The following is a 27863-nucleotide window of genomic DNA, read 5'->3' as shown; positions in this document are numbered from 1 at the left end:
AAATTCAAAAAATTCAAAATAGTAGTGACAGATCAGAACCAAAGTTCTCACCAAACATAGAATTAAGAGCCAAACAGATCATTTCTGCAATCTTCACTTTAAATTAATTTATTAATAAATGCTCCAACCAATAAGTACTCCTATAAAAAACAAGAAAAAAAAGCAATATATCTTCCTCTGTTGGCCCCCTCCTCTCCCAAACTTCAAATTTAGGGTTTTAACCCGACCCGTCAAATCCGGGTTTTGCATATCGTTGCCGGATCGTGCTCAACGCCGGCAATGTCGTCGGTGTCCGACGACTCCCCCTCCGATTCCATATTTCAACCTTTAAATGATCTTCAGGTAATTCGTCCAGTGTCGATTCGTTTTTCTTTTCAACTACATTTCGGTATTTCTTAATGTTGCTCTGATCATAGAAAAGATCGTAACTTTATTTGGTCTCTCTGATTTCTTAACTTGTATAGTGAATTACCAGCTGCATTGTTATTTCTTGGAGCTAGTTTAACTGTTTTAAGTCCCAGGGTTTAGATAATCCCACAATGAGACCAAATAGATAATTCGTATCAGTGGAAAACGTAGCTTGCAACAACAAAAAAACTTTTTTTTTATGACAATTCACTACCTACTACCTCTCACCAGCAGTTACCGTGTAACTCTGTCCACCAAGGCTTAGGCTTCGGTAGATGGGAAGAAATTAACTAGTGTTTGTTGGAAGCATAGTTGGGTAAATTGTACTTTTTCTACTCCTTTGCTTTTTTTCTCAACAAAAAAATGATTTTTGCCAGCTATACTTAATGGAAAGAAGTACTGCCAGCTATGTTTTTGATCTGTACGGGTTAGTTATTCTTTGTTTCACTTGTTGTATAAAGTCTGATGTTTTGACAGAGGCACTGCTACATTAAGAAGTTCATGATGAATTCAGAGTCTTTGTCAGTTCTAGTTTGGACCTGTAGAAGGGCTTGTAGTATAATTGTGAATCTTGCAGGAAAATTTTTAAGTATCTATATTTCTGATAGGAAAAATTGTATTTTTAATTCTTAATTCTTTGTTCATAGAGATAATAATGAGCGTATGGCCCTAATATAATAAATTCAATGGGCTCAACGTACAGCAATTTAATGGATGGTAACTTTTTCCAGTGTTTTAAAAGGCATGGACGCAAGGCGAGACGTTTTACTGATATGAGGCAAGGCATAGGCCTCAAGGCTCTGGGCGTAAGCCTCGTAGATCTTTAATTGTTAATATTTTATAAATTGATATAATAAAGATAAATATTAAAAGAAGGTAAAATTACATTAAAATTATAAAAATATCAAGAAAATATGAAATAAGTGAAAATGTATATAGAACTGCTTCATCTTAAAACGCTAATCATAATCAACAATTGACTAAAAAACTAATCAGAACTGCGTCATCTAAAAAAACTATTCAGACTTTGAAAAAAAATTGAGTAGAAAATTTTAAACTAACTTGAAAGAGCAAAAAAAAATTGAAAAGAGAAAGGCAATGAAAGAGCCTACCATCAGAAGCGTCGAACCGGAGCAAGTGATGGTAGATGATGCCATTTTGCTTTGGAGTTTGCAAATTGATCATTTTTCCTTTTACCCTGTAGAAGACAGAGAAAGGGCAAAAATTATGGCTAACAATAATAAATCTTTTGACTTTTATGTTCTTTTAACGTTTTAGGATTTAATAACAAGCTGACTCTTGTGGTTTTTTGTATTAAATTAAGGACTTATTCAGTAATTTTATGTCTAATTTGAAAGTTTTTCTGTGCTTATGCCCCAACCAAAAAAGAACTCGCCGACGCCTAAGCGTACGCTCGGAATAATGGGGCTTATGCCTCGCTATACTTTCGCCCCAGATCGCCCTGGTGTTTATTTACTACGCCCCGCCCCGGGACTCGCCTCAGAAACGCCTTGTAAAACACTTTTTGTTTGGATAAAGTAATGTCAATTTCATTAGAATTCAGTACCAAGTAGGTACTATAAAGAATACAAAAACAAGGGACTCACAGTCACAGATTTCAACTATGTCTTCATGCCATCCAAAAAATCGTGGGTGAATGGTACTTTAATCACTGATTGCGAAACTAGTTTTGAACACTTTCCTTTTTGGGGGGTCTGTTTTTGGTGGTTCTCTTATTTCATTTTGATTTTCACGCAGCAAAATGCGCATGTTCCTTTTATTGTGCTTCTTTAGTGCATTTACCCCTTTCCTCAGAGTGTTGTGTACTCGAGCACAATACTAGTAGTATGGGTGTGTCTATATATCTTGTTCTCTTAGTCTTTGAGATTTTCCAGAAACATTTAATTAAGACTTCTATTGCACTATTTGTTTGGTTGTGTCTAGAATTACTGCGTTTGGATCGCATAGGGTTTCCATACTTGAGTGCCTCTTAGCTAGTGTCTTGTGCTCGAGTGTTTTTGCTTATGTCGCATGTGGGAGGCTCTCGCCTATTTTGAGGAAGTGAAACCATTTATTGCATGTGCATTCCAATATTTGTTAATTGTTATTTCTCTTCCCGCACTTAATTCCTTTTTCCCTTTTTTTTATATACAAAATTGGAATGGTACATATCCAAATGGAGTGGAATGGTTGTTGAAGATTCATATGGCGAATGGGCTAGTTTGAGTTGAGGCATTGTTGATGTTACTGTAAAATTGAAAGATTATCGTTTAATGGGATCATACTTTCTTGACAGAATGTGCCACCTGAAGAAGCAACTGTAGAACCTGAGGAAGTATTATCAGTTATTAATTCTTTGAAGGAAAAAGTTGCTTCTGAACGTGCTGATTATATAAAGGTGCTCTTTCTTTTTCTTTATTTCAGTTTATTCCGCATTCTGCCCAATAATCAGTTCTGAATTTTGATTATAGGTACTTTACTATATTTGAACTAATGAGACCTGTTTTCTTCTCTTCGCAGAAAAGGGTAGACGGAAATACACAAAAGTTGGAGAATCTGACAAAGGATCTTTACAATTTGGCAACGGAGAGAAAATCTCTTGAAATCTTTGGTGCTGACAGAACAGTTGATCTACTATCGAAAAGGCAGAAGGATGCAATTGATATGCAAAATGGCATTGATACCAGTAATGGAGATGATGATAGCAATAGCTCTGAAGATGACGGATACGCCACTTCTGCAATTCTTTTAGGATCAAGTATTGCAGTCAAGAACGCCGTACGTCCCATTAAACTTCCAGAAGAGAAAAGAATACCTCCATATACTACATGGATTTTCTTGGATAGGTGTGTTAAGTTGTCTTGACAAAGTACACATCTGATGTTTAAGTTTAAACTTTGCTTCCTTAACAGCTTGTGGTTTCATGCATCCCAGCTATATTAATGAGGTTCCTCTAAAACTGTACATGCCTTGAGAATAGCTATTAATCATTATTCCTCGTCTTCGATTAGTTTGTTAACTTTTAATCTCATACCCAGAATAGGACTTTTTATCCAATGCTTGTATTCTGTAATGACAGCAAAGTAGAACCACCTATCCTCTTACTTATAAAAAAAAAAGGAACTGCCTATCCTCTTAATTTGTAGTCTATAGCAGCTTTTATCTTAATCTCTTGTATGATCTTAGATATAACTTTAATATCCTTTACTTCGGGACCATCTTCTTTATATTATTCCCACAGGCTATAGATCAGTGCAGTAGTGGATTTTAGTTGATGCCTGTGTTTCTGGATATGTGAACCTGATCTTAGTATGTCAATACTGATTAAGTGGTTATCTGTTGGATTTCGTTCCTCCCTCTTCACAGAGAACTTTGATATTGTTGTAAGTCAAAGAATTTTATTAACAAACACCAATTCGGTGTCCAAAAATATGTACAAGATGTGCGACTGTCTGAGTGATACACTTTCTTCCACCATGCTTGATCAACTACCCATGGTATTTTCTCTTTACACCAAAAGTACAAGTGAATATTTTAATGCTTCTACATCATTTCCACTATTATGAAACAACCTCCTATCCTGTTCGTTCCATATACTCCAAAAGAGACAAAGTGGTGTCACCTTCCATGTTGCCTTCTGCACAATCAACTTTGTTGATGTATCCTTGTTTTACATAGTAATTTGTACTTTGTATAGTCCCTTTATTCTTCGAAGTTGCCTGCCAGAAGGCAGAAGGCAGAATGGAGAAATTGATGCATGTCTTTTTGTGGGTTATTGCATTGATTTTCAGCTATAGGGCTGTCTCAAATGTCTTTTTCTCTTTTCCTTATTGTTTTATTTTTCTGTCCAAAGGAAGGAAATAACTGGGATTCTAAATGTTAAATTTCAAGTAACGACGTCCTTTCACCATTTTGATAGTTGTAGGTGTCAAAGTGTTCATTGTAGCTATTGGCAGTTACTTCTCTTCCTGATATTTTAATTTTTCTGGTCCTACATTGAGTTTTGCAGAAATCAGAGAATGACTGAGGATCAATCTGTGGTTGGTCGTAGAAGAATTTATTATGACCAGAATGGTGGAGAAACTTTAATTTGTAGTGATAGTGATGAAGAAGTACTTGAAGAAGAAGAAGAAAAGAAGGTGTTTGCAGAGTCCGAAGATTATATGCTGCGGTTGGTATAACTAAGCTACCTGAAGTCAATTGTGCCCTTTAGTAATTTCTTTTTCTTTCTGGTAGATGAAGAATCTTCTTCAGAGAAAACGTTTTCCACATGAAACAATGGTGTCATGTTTCTCTGAAGGATTAAGTATTCTTTAGCTAGGGGATTAGTACTAGATAGTTCCATTAATGTTTTCCTCCACTTTGGTTCAGTAGTATTCCCATAGGAAAGGTTTACCTGTCACATATGTCATAGCTATTTTGTTTTCTTTCTCCACTGTGATGCACTGTTCTTTAGGAAGTTTTCAGCTCCACGAGACATTTTCTGGTACCAGAAAGAGGTTGGAGATAAATTTAACACCCCTTATGTGGTAACCATGCATAAAACACATACTTTTTGATTGAAGTTCTCGAGGAATATTATACCTTGAGGACTAATATTTCCTTATCAAAAAAAAAATACATACTTTCCAGCCGTGTAGAGAAAGTTCAGACATTGGGCCTATGGAGCTTGCTAATTACTTTGAAGACAAGATCATCACAATCTGACTGTACTTAATCTTGAGGTGGCTTCCACCTTTTTAATCTCATGCTATCTCATGACAGTTGTATTAATTACTGTTAATGATGCCAAGTATGGGTGACCGTATTCTCTTAATTTATAAAGGCTGTGCAAAATTCTAAGCTTGTATTCTGTCTAAATCTATTGCAATTGTTTGATAATTCTCCCCAAACTTGAGCTAAGTCTTGTTTTTATGTATCCCTGAATGTAGAACTTGATCTAGATTTTTATGTCACGAATACGATGGTCAAAATAATGTATCTTTGTCTGCTTATTCGCAGAATGACTATCAAAGAAGTTGGCTTGTCCGACAGTGTGTTGGAATTGCTAGGACGGTGCTTGTCAAGAAAACCTAGTGACGTGAAGGTACACACTTGGTTTTGATATTTGTTACACTTTGTCATTAAGCATCCATTATCTAATAGAAACTGGTCATAGTGCGAACTCTGGTCCAGCTGTTTCCCATTTTTTGGTTTTTGCTGGCTTTACAGAGATAAAACACCATCAAACATTTATACAGGCAAGATATGAAGATCTTGTTAAGAGAGATAATGCAGGCACTTCAAAGAATGAGTACATGGAAAGTTCTTTAGATTTATATCTTGCCAAAGATCTTGATGCCGCTCTGGATTCTTTTGATAATCTATTTTGTCGTCGATGTCTTGTAAGTATATCTTTGGTTATTCCTCTTACTTTTTTTTTACCAAACTACCTCATAATATGTTATATCGAATCTTCTCTTCTCGCTGGTTTTTTTGGTTTCGTACTTCTTCCTACTTATAATATGTTTTCCTTCTCATTTTGCCCACACTGGCAGGTCTTTGATTGTAGATTACATGGATGTTCACAGGATCTTATTTTTCCTGTACGTTATTGGTCTTCCGACAGATGTTTCATTACCTTGGAACTGTATGTAATCGAAATGGGATGCTTATGATGTCTTTTTACATTAATTAGGCTGAAAAACAAATACCATGGTACTGCTCTAATGCAGATATGGAGCCCTGTGGTCCAAATTGCTACAGTCTGGTATCTTTCCTCTCTTCTATTGTACAATTTCTAGACATTTGAGAATCAATTTGGCTTCCTGCTTTTTCTTATGTCTTAAAAATCTTGCATTTCATATTAGGTATGCTGGTTTTTGTATCGCTTTTTTGGTCGTACTACCTCCAAATCTTATTTGCTTTTTTATTCACCTCAGGCTATAAAGTGCGAAAGTAATGCTACAGTGATCTGTCCTCAGAGCGCTACTCATGGCGAAAAACCTGTCCTGCCATCTGATGTTGCTAATAATACTCAGATGCCAGGTAGGAAGCATGTGTCAAGAAGATCAAAGTCTTCACAAGGTGAAGGTGCTCCATCAAATGCAAAAAACATCTCAGAGAGCAGTGATTCGGAGATTAGACCCATAAATAATGTCACTCCTAATGAGCACTCTTCACCTCCATTGAAAAGCAAATCTGACAGTAAAGATGGGAGCAACAAAAGGAACAGCAAGCGAATAGCTGAACATGTTCTAGTTGCCATTAAGAAAAGGCAGAAGAAAATGACAGCTTTAGAATCCGACTCTGTTGCAATTGGAAGTCTAGGTTCCAAAGATTCGAATCTTCACTCTATTTCACGGAAGGAAAATGAAGATGTGAGTCCATCTTCACAAAAAACACAATGTAATAGTGCTAAAAGGTCCAGGAGGAAAAACTCTCCAGTTCTGGACAGTAAAAATTCTTTGCAAGGAGAGGCTTTTGGTTGCCAATTGCTGGAAGCTACCAGTGACAAACCTGTGACAAATTGTGATTACTCGTCGAGGAAATATGAATATGTGGGTGAGAATAACTGCAAACAAGAAATAGATGGTGCTAAATCTTGGAGACCCATTGAAAAGGCTCTCTTTGAAAAGGGTCTAGAAATGTTTGGTAGAAGCAGGTTGGTAAACTCCAAAACTATGCTTTGCTATATATATCTCTGCTCTTGCTTATTTTGCTTCCATATAAGTGGGGATCTTTATAAGTTTTTGTGTTTTGTATTATAAGATGTGAAATCGTCACTGACACATTGCCTGCCTTCTGATTAAAAAAGAAAATGATGCTCAGCATATTAGTTAGATGCCTTGTGCTAGCTTTTGAAAAGCAAGCACACAAGTTGGCCTAGATACCACTGTTGTCAAAACAAGGGGAAAAAAGAAAAGCTGGCTTGGATAGCTTTCTTTGATGCTGTGGATTCCAATCCCGTTTTACAGTGCCTCCTAATTAATGAAAATGTAAGGTTTATTTATTTATTGTTACCCATTAGCCATCATACAAGTTCACCTGTCCAACTTGGTCATTTGTCAACTCACAACCTTGATCTGTGTACCAAGATATCAGACTGCTCAAAGCTCGCATAAAGCAAGCTTCTTGTCACTAATTTGCTATCCTTAAATGAGAGATAATGTAAATTTATCCTGGGGTCATTTGTTGTTTGTGCAGCATGAGAAGTATCATATCTACCCATAAGGCAGTGATTTTCTTCACTCTCTGAAATTAGAAACTTAGGGTATGGCGATTGGTCCAAACTTTATGAGATGAACTGCGTCAGCCTAAAATCTTTGACTGAGTCAGCCTAGAATCTTTGTACTAAGCGAACCGCCAGTTGAGTTGTTCAAACATTGAATATGAAAACCTACAGACGAACTCCTTTGTGTTTCATTGGTTGTGAAGATTAAATTTTTTTCCTTTGGGTGATAAATTTGAGTGCCTTTCTCATTTGTATCATTACACCTTTGATTTTAACCTGGACTATCAACTTTATTTGTTATACAGCTGTTTGATTGCTCGGAATCTCATGAATGGTTTGAAGACATGCTGGGAGGTTTTCAAGTATATGAACAATTCCGGGAATAAGCTATTCTCAGGAGCAGGTGATGGAATGAATGGTGGCCTTGAAGGTGGTTCCAACGATGGTCTGGATATCCTGGTCAGTGTTTACTTTTCTCAAAATTGTTCTGCTTAGGTGGGGGAAGTTGAATCATAGCCCACTTAGGTAAATCCTGTTGTGATAATAAATTCATAATATATTTTAGGGTAATGAACCTCGAAGAAGATCCAAATTTTTACGTAGAAGAGGCAGAGTTCGCCGATTAAAATACACATGGAAATCCGCTGGATATCATGCAATTAGGAAGCGGATTTCTGAGAGGAAGGATCAACCCTGTCGGCAGTATAATCCATGTGGCTGCCAAGGCCCTTGTGGAAAAGAATGTCCCTGCATTGTAAATGGGACCTGCTGTGAAAAATACTGTGGGTAAGTCAGCATTGTTCTCTTGAAATTCCTATGAGATTTTCTCATTGAACATTTGCTTCTTACTTATCAAAAAAGAAATTGCTATGACAACTGTGAAGCAGACACTGGGTTACCTTTTTTGAAATTCACAACCTCAGACTTTGTATCTTTTGCCATGCATCTCTTTGTTATTTCAGATTTAATGCTTTGATTAGCTAATGTTGCTTGACTGCTTTGCTAATTTTATTCCTAGATGCCCAAAGAGTTGCAAAAATAGGTTTCGTGGTTGTCATTGTGCCAAAAGTCAATGCAGAAGCCGTCAATGCCCTTGCTTTGCTGCAGGCAGGGAATGTGATCCTGATGTTTGTCGAAATTGTTGGATCAGGTGCGCTCTATCAGCCATGCTGTTATTTTCTGTTGCTTTCTAGTTCCTTTAAGCTGTTAATTTAGATTTGCAATACCATAGCAGAAACTGTTTCTAATCATCTTTAATAGTTTTTCTTCCTTGGTTGGATCGCCCATCTTTTGTATACCTGCCTTGGGTTAGTACTTGCTAATCATCTTGTTCCTTTCTAGAGGAAAGTGGTAGTGGAGTTCTTTTTTGTCCCAAATCTCACTATTTTTTTCCAAAGCCTTAATTCTACTTTTTTGGGTTGTGGGTATGCCAGTTGAAGGACTAAACCTTTTTGCATTAGCAATTATTACAAACTTAGCAGTAACTATTTTCAACTGCCAAGCTAAACCATGCAGATAATGATTGTCTTGTGCGGACTTCAACAATAGTCTTATCTTTCAAAATGAACAAAACTATATGTTTTAGCACTCATCTCTTTTCGCAAATAATTCACGTGCATGTTATTTGGCTTTCCCAGTTGTGGTGATGGAACTCTTGGGGTTCCTCCTCAAAGAGGTGATAGTCATGAATGCAGGAATATGAAGCTGCTTCTCAAACAGCAACAAAAGGTATTTATATTTGTTATTTCTTGAAATTGGTGAAATTTTACCACATAGACAAGTAATTATTACTGGGCTGGGTCTTCCTTTTTCTCCATAAAGAGGGTATCAATTTTTGAGTTGAAGTTTCTTATCCAATGGGTATACATTTTTTTGCTGGGTTCTATTACTGTCCTCTGTCCTCTATCTGGAAAAGATTTTTCTTTTGAGAATTTGTGTGCTCTTGAATTATATGAGTTCTTTCGTACTCTTTTATGTTCAACTTCTTCCCTGGCTAGATTGTTGAGTCAATTTTTAAGGATGTTTCTGGCTTGGTCCTAATTGACAAAAAGGCCCTTTAATTCGTTCTCTAGTAACTTGCTGTGACAGTCCACCCTAAATGAAAAAATCTTGTGGTATTCATTTTGAGGTGGACAATTATATTGCTATATTGCACATTATAGTTTAATGTATCATCTGAGCTTTTGCTGTAATCAGTCATCAAAAGGAAGCTGCTGCTTTCCTTCTCCTTTCCCACCTTCTCCGTGGTGTTCTAAGTTAAGAATGAAAGTTGTCAAATCTCAGTTCTAGGCTGATTGTGATGCCTTATATTCATCTACAGGTTCTTCTTGGTAGATCTGATGTTTCTGGCTGGGGAGCTTTCTTGAAGGTAAGATCTGACAACATGATGGGTTTACATAAAGTAGAAACATGTTTCTTGGGGCCTCATCTTTAAGCATTACTTTCAGAATACTGTTGGAAAGCATGAATACCTTGGGGAGTACACAGGTGAATTAATTTCACACCGTGAAGCTGACAAGCGTGGCAAGATTTATGATCGTGAAAATTCTTCATTTCTATTCAATCTAAATGATCAGGCATGAGACATGACACCCTCTATACTCCGCTATTTGTATTTTAGTCCGTAGAATTAATGGTCTCAGCCACCAACTCATACGAACAACTTATCTTTTTCCTGGTGCAGTTTGTGCTTGATGCTCATCGGAAGGGTGATAAACTAAAATTTGCAAATCATTCTCCTGTTCCAAATTGCTATGCTAAGGTACTTAAATATATATATAAAAACTTCAAGGCCATGATCGAATTCCTGTTTCTGCATTGCTGACTCAACTCTTCGATAGGTCATGATGGTGGCTGGAGATCACAGAGTTGGTATCTTTGCCAATGAAAGAATTTGCGCTGGAGAAGAACTCTTTTACGATTATCGTTATGAACCAGACAGTGCACCCGCGTGGGCAAGGAAGCCTGAGGCATCTGGTACTAGGAAAGAGGATGCTGCTCCTTCCAGTGGTCGTGCGAGGAAGCATACATAATTGAGCGTCTATTTAACTGATTTTTGATCCGTTAATATCATTCTTCTTTCCATAGACCTCGCTGATGACATGAGAATGAGATGGAGCTTCTAATCATTTTATTGCTGGAGAAACCATTGCAATCTCCATGGTAACTAATCATAGACTTTTTTTATTTTTGGACTAGGCCCTTCTCAGCTTTGAGTGTATTCAAGCGGGAAAATAATTACAGGCTTAGTAGTTTCAAAGTACATTGTTTCTCATGTAACATTTGTTCAATTATTTTCCCAAATCTTATTGGAATCTCGTAAAGTCAGGTGTTCCATCAGATTTCTTGCTGCGAAAGTAATTTTTGTTCTATTACATAAAACTTGGTGGCAACAGATTCCATTAAAAGTGGAACCCGTGATAATTAATATTGCCTACTTTCACATCTTATGTCATTGAAGTTCTTACATATCAACCTAACTGCTCTCTGCCTTCTTTTTCATGAGTTCACCCCAAACAGTGCACTTTTGAGTGCTCCATAGCTTAAAGATTGGATTCAGAAGTAGGAAAGCATCCTCCACTTCCAACCAAGAGGTTGTGAGTTCGAGTCACCCCAATAGCAAGGTGGGGAGTTCTTTGGAAATAGCTTCTCTACCCCAAGATAGGGGTAAGGTCTGCGTACACACTACCATCCCCAGACCCCACTAGTGGGATTATACTGGGTTGTTGTTGTTGTGGATTAAAAAAAACAGTTGGCTGATTTCGGAAAGGAGTAGTTTTACTGAATTACTTGGAATAGGTCATAGGTGGAAAGTTGAGTGGAGGCGCAAGTCTGTAAAGTAGAGTTTTCCTCGGTCTACTCTTTCGTATTTTAGAAGCGAGCAAAAGAAGTTGTTCTAATCTAAGCACGAACTACTATACTTATGGTTATGGATACTGATTTTACATTTGTCAGTCTGTTTGTGATAAACTTCTACAACTGAACAGTACAGATACTACACTATATCTTAGACAAAATTGACTTAGCATAAGTTGGTCAGATTTAAGACTCAATGTTATTGTATCCCTGCGTCTGAAGACTCTAAAAATAGGTTTAAGATTGCTTAATGAGAAAATGACACTACGGCTAATGAAATTTATCGAAATATTGAGCTTGCAACATAATTTTTCTGCTCATGAACATAAGAAAACTTGGTGTAGTTTTCATTTTTATCTGTACAATAGACGGGACTAGCCCGTGCTTGTTTGCATTATACCCTTTTTTTTTGTCCGATAAATACAGTTTTTCATCATACGGAGTTATAATATTCAGCTGAAGAACATGTACTTTTTACCATGTTAACAAAATAAAACATAATGTATTTGCCGTTCCAGCATCAAGATTATTGCTATTACTTTTCACAAGTCAACAATGGTTGTGCTGTCAAAGGAATAAAGGAATTCTAGCTCACGAATCCTCCTCCTTTCGTCTATCCACAATATCAACAAAACACGAGCCATTTCATTCTACATCATCAATAAGTTGCCCCAGTGCACACGAAAATAAGTCTAAATTTTATTACAAGAGAAAACACACTATTGGAATAGACTCTTCTCACTTTCAGCAGCGAAATTAAAAGAATTCACATCTAAAAGAAAGAAATTTCAACACAACTCAAAACCAAGTTATCATTATGCCTGATCACTTTTGAAAAATGCAAGTCAACAAATTGTGACAACACATGGAACACTAATTTATCGATTTACATGGCTGCAATTAGATCCACCTGTATTTCAACACCTATGAGAACAATAGCCCTCTTCAATGTCCTAACAAGCCGCTAACAACTATCCTTGCATTTAACATCTTAATACCCTATTAGAATAAGTAGCTATATTTTTTTATTTTTTTATGCAGGATGCCAAAAAAATAGTCATAGAGCAGACTTGAATTTTGCAAAAAGGTAGGTCTAAAAGGATCGCTGAACATGCTCAGTTCACATCAATGTATATATAGACTAACTAACTGGTAACTTGAAACGAGGCGTTGACCACTTTATATAAAAAGATAGACATCAAAAGCACCTATATGCGGCTAACACGGTGAGAAACAAAATCAAAAGAAGGCTTTAACCCCCCGCAATTTAGAACTGTAAAGTTCCTCCAGCTGGTTTACTAATAAAAGCAGAGTCCTTAAAAGTGTGATATATGGCTTCAATATTTTCCGCTTTAATGGAACCAGAAAGCACCTAATTAACTGCAATTCACAAAAGAAAACAATGGAAGCGATTAGGGAAATTTGTAGTAAAGCTATTACTACTAAATAGGAAAGACCGCCTGTGTTACAGTATAACTCAAACATAGGTGGAGGTAAAAATTTGGTTTTTTTTGTTCTTCAGGTAAGGATCAGCCTGACATGCCATATGAGAACGGTATATATGTGGAGCATTCTGGAATACGGGGTTAGGCAAGAATCAAGTTGACAAAGAAGTCACCTTTTTCAGAGTAAGGGGTTATGCAAGCCAAAAAGGACATCTTAATTGGATTAATAGGAAAGACTTTATCAAAATACAAGTCCATGAAGACTCTTGACTCGAGTAATGGAGTCTAACCTTGATTCCGAGACCTCAAAATGAAAAATACTTGTTTTTATCTATCCAACTTCTCAAAATTTGTCATCAGCTAGGAGGAAAAAACAGCCATAACCTGTATATTTTTCAACTTTTCTCTGATGTCCAGCAAAACCAAGCAATATACCACATGTTTTCACTTATCTAGTATCCTTCACTACAAGAGGAGTCGGAATTATCCCTCCAACAACCTCGTAATACCCGTCCTCACTTCCTCCAACCTCATCAAGCACCGACAATCTGAGGAAATATAGTTATTAGTATAGATTAGATTCTTTATTTTTTTTTTTTTGGGGGGGGGGGGGGGGGGGGGGAGAGAATACACAGTATAGTCGCTCCCAAAAATAATAGTAAGTAAAATATATATTTCTGGTACATTAATGTATAATATACATATTTTTTATATATTTGGCTAGCGGATGTAATTATTTTTGGCCGAACGGCCAAATGTGCGTGTTTCTCAAAAAATATTTTTAGCAACCATACTCATCTCGTGTCTTCTTATTTATAGAAGAATTGAGATCAATATGCACTGTGGACTTCTGCTCCTGTAATCTCCGAGAACTTGGTTAGAAATTATCATTATTCCTTTTCTTCTTCTTTCTTTAAATTTAGTCAATTTACTAGGTCTGGCAGTTACTATGACAGGAAAGAAAAGTTAGGAGCAGCATCGAACAGTGTGAGAATGGGATAACTAACCAGTTCCATTCTAATCTATGTAACCACTTCGTGCAGTTATAACCACTGAGCAGTTTACTGTGTAGGAGTAGTAAGAGCAAAAGTTGGACAGGAGCGGCACATACCACAGCTCCACAGACAATATTGTAGAAATCTGTTGGTATCTCGTTTTGAATAACAATGTCCATTTTAGGTGGAAAGTGTTCTGCTTTTATCTCGGAAACCTGTAAGATCAAAAGCCAAAGGACATAGCTTAGTTGTGTGGAGATTACATCACCACCTGGCAAATCTCCTATTACTTCCTCTTGCTGTAGTTCTGCCAACATATCAACTCACCAACCATAAAAGAAAAGCCAACATACTAATACTGACGCTAAAGCATGTCTTATCCTCTTACACATACTTGTTTTCAAGTACACGATCTCATTTTAGTCTAAGCAACTCAACTTTGAAAACAACAAAATACAAGTACCCAATGAGTCCCAATCATTCAGCAATGAACAGTAGTAGTATTATTACAGTAAAAGAATACCCCTAAGGTTTTCATATTCACATTGGATAAGACTTGTAGTTATCATGTAATTGACTACATAAAAGGAGTCACATATAGGCAGCTCAAACACATTATTCTTCTACGCAAACCAAGCAAAATCTAACAAATTGTCAGAACTTAATGCATAAGAGTATCACATAACAGAAATAAGGCAAGAATTTACAATCTTACAGTTAGTAGCTCATGTAAAATCGTAGTATCAGGCTATCAACGATTGAAATATTTTGTTATTTTAACTTTTAGTTTTCTTTCATTAGGCAATAATTTTAGTACAAACTGAATGCCAACTCAAACACAAAAACAAAGCAAGTATCAAAATGAGAATACATGGGCTATTAACACATTTTCTCACTTTCCATTGGGGAGCTTTATTTCTTTCCATAATCAGTAACCAATGAGGTACTGAAGTATTTCCATAAAAGGACAATATGGTACCTCAGAGAAACATTTCTGCTACTGTCTTTGATGCAATAGAAATGCATCTCGATTGTCAAATAACATTCAAACAAGAAAAAGAAAAGCAAGATAAATTTGAAACAGCAAAAACAGCCGTCTCCTGCTTGCCAAGCCTCTTCTATATATTAGTATTATATGAAATTCCGTTTTCCATTTAGAAAATTATTTACTTGAATTAATTTTTAGTTTCTATATGGCCAAGAATTTCTTGTTCAGGATTCTTTCTTCCTATTCTCTCATGAACCTGACTATCAAATCGAAAAACAAGGTGGCGTGATGAGAGAACTCAACAAGATATCACTTTACCAATGATTTGACAGATAGTTGATGTTTTGATATTCATATGAAGGAAAAGGTCATCCAGGAAAGACATTTGCATATTCCCAGAGTTTTAAGTAGCCTGAAGTGTTTCCAAGACTTCAATAATTCCAAGTGAAATTCATGATTGAACCACTAAAAACCTCAAATTTGACTTGGTTGGACAGCTTCTTAAAGTGTTCTATAGATACCACTATCAAAGTATTTCAGTGTACAAATACAGCAAACATCTTCCCTTGTCCTTAAAACAAGGTCCAACAAGGTTTATGTTGCAGCCACAACATTTAGGATTAAGAACAAGCGGAAAAAAAAACAATGAAGAGAAGTGAGAATTTCTTTCCTCATTTAACAATTTAACATAATGACCAAAGTGTAAATAAAGGGGTAAGCACACGAAAGAAAATTCAAATGTAACAGCATAAACTTCTCCAAAACAATATACAAGCGGTACATTTTTCCATGTTTAAATAGGCACCTCGTAAATTTCACAGTTGGAACTGACAAAGCAAAAAGGGGCAAAACAAAGGCAAATAGATAAGAATTAAAGCAATATAAACAGGAATTACTATATTGCTTTCAAGAAAACTCTCGTAGAATCGAGAATGAAGTTCCCTTCTATATATATGCATGATTTTAAGTTCATTCCATATGGGAATAGGCCGAAAGTCATATACATTCTCATTATGAGAAGGGGTCAATCGGTCCTATCTAAGCAGATACCATGTTTACATATGGTTCCTGGATCAAGTTTGATCTTCATAAGGTGTCTTTCACTTTGCATTGCCCTCCCTAACCGCAGTGCCCCCCTCCCAAAAAAAAAAAAAAAAAAAACAAACAACGTAAAGAAAAAAAAAATACAGGAGGAACAGCAAAATCCATACTCAGATATTGTAATGAAATGGAATATAACACAGGACAGTTCCCCACAACCAACACAAGCACACCTTATGAGGGATGATGCACAAAGTGAAGAGGAGTTGGAAAATTGATACGAAAAATGCTCAAAAAAATCAGTTGATCACATATGTAAGACATAAGAAAAACCAATTATGGTATACAAGAAACAAGCGAAACAGCTAAGAGGCAATGAAAAAGTTCAGTATCTAAAGAAACGACAATCAGCCAGTTAAATTGAAAAATTCATCTGCTTTGTGCCATGGTATCAGAAACAAAATTGCAGAGATCTCAAGCTCTGCACTGATCTTAATCTCTGCACCTTCAGCACTGACTATTAAACTGTGTCGCTTCTGTCCAATCTTTGCACTTTAACCTCTATGTGATAAAGAACAGCACCTGCCTCTCAGCTTTGCCCCTCTAATAATATTTGTCTGTCAAACAATGTCATGACTTCAGAATTTTCAGAAAATCTGTACATTTGATAAAAACATGAACTTATTTTCCGTATACATACTTTAAAAAGAAGCATGTCTAATGAAGATACATTTGGAATAAGTGCTACCGTATAAGATTAATTATGCAAAAATTTATTAATAATAACCTAAAGTGATATAGTAATAGCTTGATCTACAACCAAAGAGTTCACTATTGACACAACTCTTCTGGATTGAAAATCTGAGTCACAACATTGGACAGCACCATGTCAATTGGGAGTTCCTGAACTTCATTATGAAGCGGATGGGGTTTGGGGAAAGATGGAGGGGATGGATCAAGTTCTGTATTTCCTCGGTCAGATTCTCTGTCCTGGTTAATGGTAGCCCGTGTGGTTTCTTTGGCAGCTCCAGGGGGCTCAGGCAAGGTGACCCCCTATCCCCAATGCTATTCATTTTAGTGATGGATGCTCTGAGTAAAATGATGGATCGTGCGGCGAGTGGAGGCTTCTTGAGAGGATTCTCAGCTCCGATCGGGGTGCTTAGTGCCCGAAGAGTCTCTCATTTGCTTTTTGCGGATGACACCCTGGTTTTCTGTGATGCAGATATGGATCAGTTGACCTTCCTGAAACAGGTACTACAGTGATTTCAGATAGTATCAGGACTCAAAATCAACCTCGGCAAGTGTGAGATTTTCCCGGCGGGTGAGGTTGCTAACATTGATGCTTTGTCTCATGTTCTCGGATGTAAGTTGGGCTCTCTTCCCACTACTTACCTGGGTCTACCATTGGGCGCTTTGCAAAAGGATACTTCGGTTTGGAATCCAGTCATTGAAAGGGTTGAAAAACAATTAGCAGGCTGGCAGAAATGGTACTTGTCAAAAGGCGGTAAGGAAGTGCTTATCAAAAGCACTTTGTCGAGTATCCCTACCTATTACTTGTCCCTGTTGCAAGCACCTGTGAGCATCACAGAAAAACTGGAGCGGCTTCAAAGGAATTTTCTTTGGGATGCGGCAGATGGAACTAGAAAGTTTCATTTAGTGAATTGGCAGACAGTCACTTCCCCAAAGAAGTGAGGTGGACTTAGAGTAAAAGATCTCAGGGTATTCAACAGAGCTTTGCTGGGGAAGTGGCTGTGGAGATTCGGGGTAGAAGAGCATGCTCTATGGAGGGAGGTCATAGTAGAAAAGTACGATTCCACGGGAGGGGGTTGGAGGACCAAGGCAATCACAGCACCATTCGGGTGTGGCATGTGGAGGAACATCATGAAGAACTGGGAAGCTTTCTATGGCAACATCACTTACAGGGTGGGAGATGGAAGGAGAATCAGCTTTTGGAATCACAGGTCGTGTGGAGAGGACACTCTGAAGGTCTCTTTCCCCCACGTCTTCAGAGTTTCAAACCAGAAGGAATTGATGGTCCAACAGATTCGCAAGGAGCATGAAGGGGATAGTATGGGACCTCTCTTTTAGAAGGAACATGCAAGATTGGGAGATTGCGGAGCTCCAAAATTTGTTGGCACTCCTATACGGGCAAGACATGCCCCATCCATCTTGCGATTCTTAGAGATGGGGGTTGCGTGGCGATAGTTTGTTCACCGTAAAGTCCTTTTACCAGAGTATGTTGGTGAGAGAGGAGGCTACTTATCCATACTCATCGATCTGGATTCCTAAGGCGCCCACGAAGGTGTGCTTTTTTGCATGGCTAGCAGCGAGGGGAGTGATCTTGACAGCTGAAAATCTGCGAAAGAGAGGAATTACACATGTTAGTTGGTGCTACATGTGTAAAAGCTCAGGGGAAGAAGTTGGTCATCTCATGTTGCATTGTCCTGTGTCCTAGGGTTTGTGGAGAGCAATCCTGAATCATTTTGGTGTTCAATGGGTGACTGTAAAGGAAATGCTATATAGTTGGGCCGGTTTCCGTAGAAGAAGCAAGCAAAAGGCGTGGAAGTTCGCCCCGTTAGCTCTCATGTGGATAGTCTGGGGAGAGAGAAATAGGAGAGTTTTTGAGGGGATTGATTCTCCGTTTTCACATCTTAAGAATAGCCTTTTATCTTTGATCGCTTTTTGGTGCACACATATAGCCCCTACTTGTGTAGAAGATTGGGCGTCTTTTGAAGAGAATCATGTTCTGATGTAAATTCTCTACTTTTTTGTATACTTCTTGTATGCGGGAGTTTTTTCTCCCTTTTGATTAATACAATTTACCTTATCAAAAAAATATTAAGAAGAGAAATTTAAAGATCATCCTAATCCCAGCTTAATACAACATCTTATAGAGACCGTGAAGCTGGTTGTTACAGCAAGAATTGCAGTAGAGAAAAGAAAAGGAAAGCACTCAGAAAGAGCGAATGAAAGCTTAACTTTTTTTTATAAGAAGAATGAAAGCTTAACCTTTCCAACTTCTAAAACTTTTTAAATTTTAACCCAAAATTAAATGTCACTACATAATTCTGTTATTCTTTTCAGTTCTTTTAACATATGCAAGAGATTTCCCACAAGAAAAAATTTATGCAATAAACGTAAGTTTCTTTACCCATACCTAAAAGTAACTAGATGGTAGCTTCATTATCATGTTGTGATGCAGACTCGATGAATAGTGCTAGCGGCATACAATCTGTGAGAATGCATGGGAGAAAAATCTATTTATTAACAATGATACAATGAGCCCTATATTAATACATATTCTACTCCTACTACATAAGGGACTAGGACATATTCTACAACGACCTCTGCAAGTATAACTGCAATGAAACATATAAATAGAACAGGCCTTTGAAAGAATTGATTGAAATACGACAGTGGATAAGTCAAAACATAATGCACTCAAAACCAGTCTTTATGCTACATGTTTCTTCATAGTTCCAACAGGGATAGAAACATGACAGAAGAGTTGATAATTAAGTAAAGGAGTTACCTCATGAGCACCATTCTCTGGCATTTTGGAACATGCGCAACCAGGGACTTGGACCTTTCTTTTCAACATCCCAATTTTTAGGATACCATGGGAACTGCCACATCAAGAAACAGCGTTCTGGATGAGGCATTATCGCAAGATGTCGCCCATCTGGAGAACAAATTGCCGCCACACCCAAGGGAGAACCATTAAGATTGAAAGGATATATATCTGTTGGTCTGCCATCATCATCGCAATATTTCACTGGTGCCAAGTTGGAGCCAACAATATGATTGAAAACACTATCATCAGGGAAATAAGCTCTTCCTTCACCATGAGCAGCCCAAACGCCCAGTGTACTACCTTCCATACCTTTGAACATTATGGCCGGTGATTCTTCTATTGTCACACTCGTGAAGCGGCATTCAAATCTTCCAGACTCATTATGTACAAACCTAGGCTGTGATGGGTCCCCGCCGGCACCGAAAACACCTCCCACTTGGGGCCCCGGAACCCAACCCAACAGAGCCATAAGTTGGCACCCATTGCAAACTCCAAGGCTGAAAGTGTCTGGACGGTTATAAAATGCCTGAAATTGGTTTAAAAGAGGTTGATTAAAGCGAATGGACGCTGCCCAGCCTTTTGCAGAATCAAGCACGTCAGCATAACTAAAACCTCCAACAAACACAATTCCTCTAAATTCATCAAGCATGATGACTCCATTGAGAAGGTCTGACATTGCAACATCCCATGGCTCAAATCCAGCAGCATAAAAAGCTGCAGTCATTTCTCTATCACCATTGCTGCCTTCCTCACGAATAATTGCGACCTTTGGCTTTGAAACGGCAGTCATATACTTATCATCAGTAAATGTTGGTGTGAAGGATAGTTTCCAGGATGGTTCATGCCGATTCTTCAATCCTTCTTTTTCTAATTCTACACACGAAGCCAGTCTTTGGAGCTTTTCCAATTGAAAGCTGGTTTCTTCCCACATATCCCTGAGCACAGAAGTTTTGTCATTCAAATGAGTAACCCCGTCAACCCTCAATTCAACTATTGGAGATGAAGTAACTTGACCAATAATATTAGCTGAAACAGCACCACTGCAGAGCTTTTCCAGAACTAAATCCAAGTTCTTCCTGCTAACTTCAATGAGCAGGCCAAGCTCCTCTGCAAAAAGTGTTTGGGGTACACTACTCCCTAAAGAAGTTAAATCCAAGTGAATGCCACAGTTCCCTGCGAATGCCATTTCCAGAGCATTCACTAAAAGTCCCCCATCACTGATATCATGACCAGCAGATATCAGCTCATCAGAGATTAGATTCTGAACCTCATTAAAAACAGTCTTAAGATAAGATACGTCATCCAGATCAGGACTTTCGTCCCCAATTTGATCAAAAACCTGGGCAAGAGCAGATCCACCAAGTCGTCGTTTTCCTTTAGCCAAGTCAATATGAAGCAGTACACCATCATCTCCAAGCTTCAAGTCTGGCGTAACTGTCTTGGTTATATCAGGACACGTCACATAGGTACTGATGACTAGATTCCCTGGGGCTTTAACAACTTCCCCAGACGAGTGGGCTGCCATGGAAAGGCTGTCTTTTCCCCCGTCAATTGCAATTCCAAGTTCAATCATAGCTTCAGAAAGAGCAACAGCAGCGTCATACATTGCAGCTCCTTCACCATCTAGCTTTGCAGCATACATCCAATTCCCACTTGCTTTAACATCAGAAAGAGATGTAACTTTCGCCCAAACAAGATTTGTGAGTGCTTCTCCGACAGCCAGCCGTGCCATTGCTTTTGGATCCAAAAGACCTTTTATTGGCTGCTCCCCGATTGAGCATGCACCTCCAGTTAAGTCTGTATAAGTTTGAGCTATAACAGCAACATCAGCAAGAGGAATCTGCAGGGGACCCACAGTTTGCTGCTGTGCCACAAGGCCTGTGACACACCTGTCAACTTTAGTGGTCAAGAACCTTTTCGAACAAACAGAAGGGAGCCTCAGGACCCTCTTCAATGAATCTAAGACTGTTGTTGCAGGAGCAATATCAAGTGGTTCACGCAGATAGTTCATGCGACGAAATTCAAATGTCTTTTTAGGCATATCGCCAAGCACCTTCTCAAGCTCAAGATCCACTGCAGGTGGAGGAGGAGGCAATCCACTAGACCTGCATTTTTCAATTGTTTTTAGAATAAAAGATGGAGCTAGAATCGCTTACACACAAGTTTTGCATGCTAAAAATCAAAGCCTGAAATAAAAATTTAATCTTTATCCTCAAATTTTCAGCATAAGAAAAAAGATCAAATTTTGGTTCTTTCTCAATAAACAAACAACCAGATGCTTTTTAGCACAAAAATTGGACCAAGAATGCCATACATACCAGCATTGCACTGCAAAAACCAACACTCAGAAATAAATATTAATCTTTCTCCAAAATTTTCAGCATACAAAAAAAATATACAATTTTGACAACAAGAAAATAGCTTTGAGTTACTGCTTTAGCAAAATCAACAAATATCATGGCCAAAAATCAAAACTTGAAATAAATATTTATTCTTTCTTCCACAAATTTTCAGCATCCATAAAAAGATTCAGTTTTGAGCACCGCCAGTGAATGTGTTGGAACTTTTGGACAAAAGCTTAGTAGTGAGATATTCCTTTTTTTTAAAACTTAAATTACTCTTCTAAGAACAAATGCCTGATTAAAAATTTAATATAATTTATTATCATTAGTTTTAGGGCGGAATTGCCCCAGGGAATATACTGGGTATGTTGTTGTTGTTGTTGTTTTAGGGCGGAATTGACAGAGGTTTGTAATTTTGTGATAGATATCTAGTCAACTTAGGTAATAAAATTCATGATTGTTATTCTTTAAGAAATTAATTTTAGTTTTACTTTAAGGATGAGGGCAGTCCACCAGACCTGGTTTTTTCAATTGCCACGCTATCCTCCAGGACAATACGCCCTTCACCATTAATTGTTCCAATAACAGCCATGGAAACTCTTTCCCTCGCACAGATTGCTTGCAAAAGATCACGACTTTCAGGCTTCACTAGTATGGCATCTTGCTCCTGATATTCTGCACCCCAAATTTCCAGAACAGACATCGTGTGATCGCCAACTACAACTGCCCTTATATCAATTTTGGCGCCCTGTGGATGTATTATTTCCTTCACAACATTACAGTTTCCACCAGCACCCTGATCATGAATGCTTATGATCGGGTTGTTGTCCCCCATCTCAATGCAAGCACGAACAACCCGATACAACTTCTGTGCCATCTCAGCATCTCCACGCTGCACGGCGTTGAAGTCAAGCTCGGCATCATTCTGTCCACTGACCATGCTGGATGCAGCGCCACCTCCCATTCCAATACGATATGCTGGTCCTCCAATCTTAACTACCAACATACCAATCTCGGGTTCTCCCTTTGATAAGTGAAGGTGATCTATTTGCCCAATGCCAGCACTAAACATGATCGGCTTCAACCATTCCCTCCTCTCGCCACTTGGCAGTCTCATTCCAAACGTTCGACAATAACCCTGAATCAAAGGCTCCCCGAATTTGTTCCCATAGTCCGATGCTCCATTACTAGCATCAATAAGGATCTGCAGCGGTGAAGCCAAATTTGCTGGGTATGTGAAAGAAGGATCTTCCCAAGGAGCATATGAACCTTCAATATGAAGATTTCCAACACAATATCCGGCTGTAGATGCAACAACAAAAGAACCCCTTCCAGTAGCATGGGTATCCCGGATACGGCCGCCTGCACCTGTCTCGGCACCAGGATAAGGTGCCACCGCACAAGGGAAATTGTGGGTTTCTGCAGTAAACAAGATAGCTAGGTCACTGGTAATCATGACCAAGAAGCATGCCGAACCAGGCTTGATAGGTCGCAATTGCTTCACTCGAAACCCCTTGATAGCGCTGGAATTATCTTTGAAACCAATAACCGAATTGTTTGGATTTGCAAGCAAAGTGCTCTTGACGATCTGCATAAGAGTCTTATCCGCAGGTTGACCATCTATCACAAGTTTCCCTGTAAAGAACCAGTGCCTACTATGCTCGCTATTAGATTGAGCAATATCAAATAATTCCACATTAGTCGGGTTTCGCTTCATGTCATCCCTGAAAAGTTTGATGTAGTACTGTAAGTCTTGCTCATCAAAAGCCAAGCCCATTTTCTCATTAATTTCCTCCAATGCCTTTCGACCCCTTTCTATGACGGGTATATATCGAACCTCCTCTGGAACTATGCTTGTCTTGAAAGAATTAAGCTTCTCAACATAAACACACTCTGTCATCCGATCATGAACCATTGAAGCAAACTCATTAATTTGACTATCCAGAAGTGACCCGTCGACATATAATAAATACCTCCTAGAACGCTCCATTCTATTTATCTCTGTTAATCCGCATGCTTGGCAAATGGACACTGCATTAGCAGACCACGCCGTAGTGAAAGATAACCGTGGACCAACTTCAATGATATATGCATCTGGAATTTTCCTCTTCTCCTCATCGAGGAAACTCTCACTTCCCAAGTTCTCAGGTTCATAAGTTTCTCCTAAAACCCATTTAAGCACAGAAAGTTTCTCACTTGAAATATCTGAATTGAGCCCGATGTTGAAACACTGTTCTGTTTTCAAGCCAATTATCTGATTAGAGACCTTTGTCTGAACCAGCTTGAGAAGCTCAGCAGTGGCACTGTCCTGTAGAAATGGAACACGATATAAATGCATCACCTTCTCGGCAACCACCTGAACATCTTCATTAACGACGCTGCTGATATCCCTCGAAACCACAGCTCTAATCTTCGCCGGAATATGAGACCTTAAACTCAAATTCTTATGTGAATGCTTAACAGGGCTTTGTCTTGGAAGTGTACCCCAAAGCAAACGATTCGTCTGCTTACTGGAATGTCTGGGTAATGCTAGCTTTTGTCTATCAAAACCCTGCAATTTAAATAAATGTCAGAGTTAAAACAATTTACTCAACATCATTATACAGAACATATTCTAGAAAATAAAATCAGTAATAATCATACTTGTAAGAATTCTGTTGCAGTGATGTCCCAAGCAGATGTTGCCATTGCCAAAATTTGCTGCTGCTTCAATAGCAATAAATAAGAGGAAACAAATTATTTTTGAACCAAAAAAAAATAGACAAGAAACAAGTAAGCACGATAAATTTTTGGGATTATAAAAATCTAAACTTCTAAAAAAGTAACAGAATATAGGCGAGCTAAAGAAAACTCAAAATCAAATAACCCCAGAAAAAAATCAATTAAATACCCCACTCTAGAACAATATAAAAAATCAATTAAATACCCCACTCTAGAACAATATTTGTTACAAGGGAGTCCTTTACCCCAGTTTTGGTGTTTCCTTCAACACACGCAAAAAGCTTTTTAGCATAAAAACTGAGCTAGAATTAGAGTACACGCAAATTTGTGTGTGATAAAAATCAAAACTTGAAATACACATAAAATCCTTCTCCACAAATTTTCAGCAAAAAAGAAAAAAGAATCAATGTACCTTTAAGTTACGGTTTTAGCAAAATCAGCTAAAATTATGGCGAACGTGAGAGGGGAAAAGCCAACGTGAGAGAGAGTGTTGGCTAAAGCTTTGGACAAAAACCCTAGTACTGAAATATTCCTTTTTCTTTTTTCATTCTACTTTATTCGAAATATTATTCTAAATTAAAGATTGATATAGAGTCAACTTAAAATTTGATAATTGTTAATCTTTAGAAAAGTAGTAGTAGTTTATATTCTGTATAAAAAAATTATTCAGAAAATACCTTTTTTGCTTTATTTTAGATGATGGGCTAAACTGCAAAACAAAAAGATCCTAGACTTAAAAACTTGTCGGTCAATTCAAAAATTAAAAGACTGATTATTTTATTTCTTTCAATTACTTTTATTAATGGCATGAATTTTTTATTTCTCTTTTTTTTTTTTAAATCTTTTTTGTTCCCTGATCCTCATTAATGAAGTATTATATGATAAACAACATGGCGTAATACTTCTAAGTTCAAATTGTCTTTGTCCGTGGTGTATGCCTTTGTTGCCACAAACAATGAATAGAATTTTATTTTAACATTAACAATGATAACAAAAGATAAACTGAAACATACTTTATTTTATTATCATTTTGTTATTATCTTGTTTGTACAATTTTTGCTACTTAACATCTGGTAGAGAATAGAAAAAGTAGGGTCTTTGCTGAATTTAATTTGTGAGCAAGCCCAGTCTTTGTAATTAATGGAAGGGGAGACCAATCTCATACTGATTAATATTCATGACAAAAATCTAAATTTATTTAGCAATAAATTTAAATTTTATGATATTTTCATTTGCATGAGGTAGTGATAATCACGTTGCAAATTAACAAGTTGAGACTAATGATAGTTAAGTAATAAACTTATGTAGATATAATTTATCTGTACTAAGCAGATAAGATTGTGTTAAACTTATTAATGTAAAGATTCTTTTTAATAAATTTTACTTAAAATAGTATGTTAGTTATTATTTTTATCATATTATTAATTAATATATATCAAGATTTATTTATAATTATCTAATAAGTAACATGAATATATAAGTATATTATATGGATAAAACTTAAGCTCAAGACACTATTACTTTGGTGCAATCATGTCCGAATAAGTAAGAATATCCATGTGTTACAATTATAAAAGTGGGAAATATGAAGTAAGATGTTGATGTGCATTTTTGCCCTTAAAATGCATTATTTTACTTTAATGTACAAAAAGAATTAAAAATATTTTATAATAACTAATTTTTAAAATTTTGCAAGTTAAAAGAAAATATAAGTATTTAATAATAGTACAAAATAAGAAAATATTTTAACAACTATCTATTAGCATGACAGTTAAACTAATCTAAACTTTTAACGCATACAACTTATAACTTAAATAAGGCTCCTAAGTTCTAATAAGAAGTGAAGCTACAATATTAGGTACGAATTCCAACGAATACGGTAATTATTGTTTAGACCCTATATTTATCTTAGAAAATCCATTAAATATGATAAATATTTAATTATGAATCAGTAACTAAAGCACACTATGTATTCGATAGCAAGTAACATGCAAGCATAATTCTTTTGTCTACCAAAACCCTACAATTTAAATAAATATCAAAGTTAAACAATTTTCTCAACATCATTATATAAAACATATTATGAAAAAAAATCAGTAATAATCATATTTGTAAGAATTCTGTTGCAGTGATGCCTCAAGCAGATGTTGCCATTGCCAAAATCTGCTGCTAATAAATAAGAGGAAACAAATTATATTAGAACCAAAAAATAAAAAGACAAGATACAAGTTAGCACGATAAATTTTCGGAATTAGAAAAAAACCTTAACTTCTAATAATGTAACAGAATATATGCGAGCTAAAGAAAACTCAAAACCCCTAAGGAATTTTCCATTAAATAACCCAAGAATCAGTTTTGACAACGAGTACCTAGCCAATGTGAGAGAGGAGAAAATGGGAGAGAAGTTAAGGAGGAAGAGGAGTGATAGTTTGGCGAGGCTTTTGGACAAAAACCCTACTAGTGAGATATTGCCTTATCTTTTTATTTTTATTTTCCACTTTACCTTTTTTTTACTTTAATTATCCTAAGAATAAGTGCTCATTTTCTCACTCTTATAAATGAGTGATTGATATAGAGTCAACTAAGGTAACTTTAAGAGTAAAATTTGATGATTATTAATCTCTAGAAAACTTTAATTTTGTAATAATTATATCGAAATATTATTTGAAAATAATATTTTGCTTTCATTTTAGATGATGGGCAAAACAAAAAGATTGTAGACTTAGTAGGCGTTTGAACGTAAAAATTGTAATTTTTGAAAAAAAATAGTATTTGGAGTTAAGTTGAAAATAGTATTTGGAATTTGAAATTATGTTTGGACATGCATTTTACTTGAAAAACTATTGCAGTTTTATGAGTGAGAAAATAAATGTTTTTGAAAAAGTGGTCAAAACCTTTTTTCCAAGATTTTTTTAAAACTTGCTAAATTTCATGGACAAACACTTTTTTGAAAAAAAAATCGAAAAAAAAAAAAAAAAATCTATGGACAAACAGGTCCTTAAATACTTGTCTGTCAATTCAGAATTGAAAAACTGCTTATTTTATTTCTTCCAATTAATTTTATTAGAACTATTTTATTTAAAGAGAATTACATATAAGTACAACTCATACACATACATTGCGACCGGGTAGCCTATATACAGCTTTGCAAAACTGTAGCCCAGAAAAATAGGCCAAGATTCAAGTTCAACTTCAAATAGGTTCTCAAAGTCCCTCCTCAGTATTTTTTATTTATTTATCAAACTTCTAACTCAATTTCTAAATCAATAATTGTGACTCAA

At 36.8% G+C, this 27863-nt stretch overlaps 3 protein-coding genes across 18 annotated transcripts; 2 read left to right on the top strand and 1 right to left on the bottom strand.

The window, feature by feature from the left end:
* Positions 1-64: 64 nt before the first annotated feature.
* On the top strand, positions 65-10955 carry LOC104120407 (histone-lysine N-methyltransferase CLF-like). The gene is made up of 17 exons (XM_009632164.4): positions 65-342; positions 2705-2806; positions 2929-3254; positions 4418-4579; positions 5410-5494; positions 5649-5792; positions 5946-5993; positions 6086-6157; positions 6330-7051; positions 7927-8080; positions 8187-8407; positions 8640-8771; positions 9259-9349; positions 9942-9989; positions 10069-10197; positions 10305-10382; positions 10462-10955. Exons 1-17 carry the CDS (start codon positions 280-282, stop codon positions 10651-10653), a joined length of 2769 nt encoding a protein of 922 aa, XP_009630459.1. The 5' UTR covers positions 65-279; the 3' UTR covers positions 10654-10955.
* Positions 10956-12551: 1596 nt separating this feature from the next.
* LOC104120405 (probable phosphoribosylformylglycinamidine synthase, chloroplastic/mitochondrial) lies at positions 12552-27035 on the bottom strand. 16 transcript variants are annotated; one of them, XR_011410957.1, is made up of 8 exons: positions 24995-25142; positions 24505-24564; positions 22380-24412; positions 19478-21624; positions 19103-19177; positions 16451-16562; positions 14033-14131; positions 12552-13469 (listed from the first exon to the last, which is right to left on the bottom strand). XR_011410957.1 is itself a non-coding variant. In XM_070185690.1 (6 exons), exons 3-5 carry the CDS (start codon positions 24547-24549, stop codon positions 19479-19481), a joined length of 4224 nt encoding a protein of 1407 aa, XP_070041791.1. In that variant the 5' UTR covers positions 24550-24564; positions 24995-25078; positions 27017-27035; the 3' UTR covers positions 16202-16562; position 19478. The 16 variants fall into 16 exon arrangements, 6 of the variants coding, with proteins under 6 accessions (XP_070041791.1, XP_070041792.1, XP_070041793.1 ...); XR_011410959.1 differs by lacking the exon at positions 19103-19177 and having other exon boundaries at positions 12552-12856; positions 16451-16601; XR_011410958.1 differs by lacking the exon at positions 19103-19177 and having other exon boundaries at positions 16451-16546.
* On the top strand, positions 16870-17637 carry LOC104120408 (uncharacterized). The gene is made up of 2 exons (XM_009632165.2): positions 16870-17196; positions 17314-17637. The coding sequence occupies exons 1-2, from the start codon at positions 16870-16872 to the stop codon at positions 17635-17637; spliced, it is 651 nt and encodes a 216-aa protein (XP_009630460.2).
* Positions 27036-27863: the final 828 nt, after the last annotated feature.

This window comes from Nicotiana tomentosiformis, chromosome 9, assembly GCF_000390325.3.
Source record: "Nicotiana tomentosiformis chromosome 9, ASM39032v3, whole genome shotgun sequence".
NCBI classification, from domain to species: domain Eukaryota; kingdom Viridiplantae; phylum Streptophyta; class Magnoliopsida; order Solanales; family Solanaceae; genus Nicotiana; species Nicotiana tomentosiformis.
This window is presented reverse-complemented; position numbering and strand designations above follow the sequence as displayed.

Bases quoted from the DNA above. Each gene is read 5' to 3' on its own strand.
- LOC104120405 (XM_070185690.1), bottom strand. From the start codon at position 24,549: ATGGCAACATCTGCTTGGGACATCACTGCAACAGAATTCTTACAA. The intron at 24,413-24,504 runs GTATGATTATTA...TTTAAATTGCAG, and splicing joins CTGCAACAGAATTCTTACAA to GGTTTTGATAGACAAAAGCT. The intron at 21,625-22,379 runs GTCTGGTGGACT...TGAAAAATGCAG, and splicing joins GTGGCAATTGAAAAAACCAG to GTCTAGTGGATTGCCTCCTC.
- LOC104120407 (XM_009632164.4), top strand. From the start codon at position 280: ATGTCGTCGGTGTCCGACGACTCCCCCTCCGATTCCATATTTCAACCT. The intron at 5,994-6,085 runs GTACGTTATTGG...TACATTAATTAG, and splicing joins CACAGGATCTTATTTTTCCT to GCTGAAAAACAAATACCATG. The intron at 9,990-10,068 runs GTAAGATCTGAC...CATTACTTTCAG, and splicing joins GCTGGGGAGCTTTCTTGAAG to AATACTGTTGGAAAGCATGA.
- LOC104120408 (XM_009632165.2), top strand. From the start codon at position 16,870: ATGGGGTTTGGGGAAAGATGGAGGGGATGGATCAAGTTCTGTATTTCC. The intron at 17,197-17,313 runs GTACTACAGTGA...CTCGGATGTAAG, and splicing joins AGTTGACCTTCCTGAAACAG to TTGGGCTCTCTTCCCACTAC.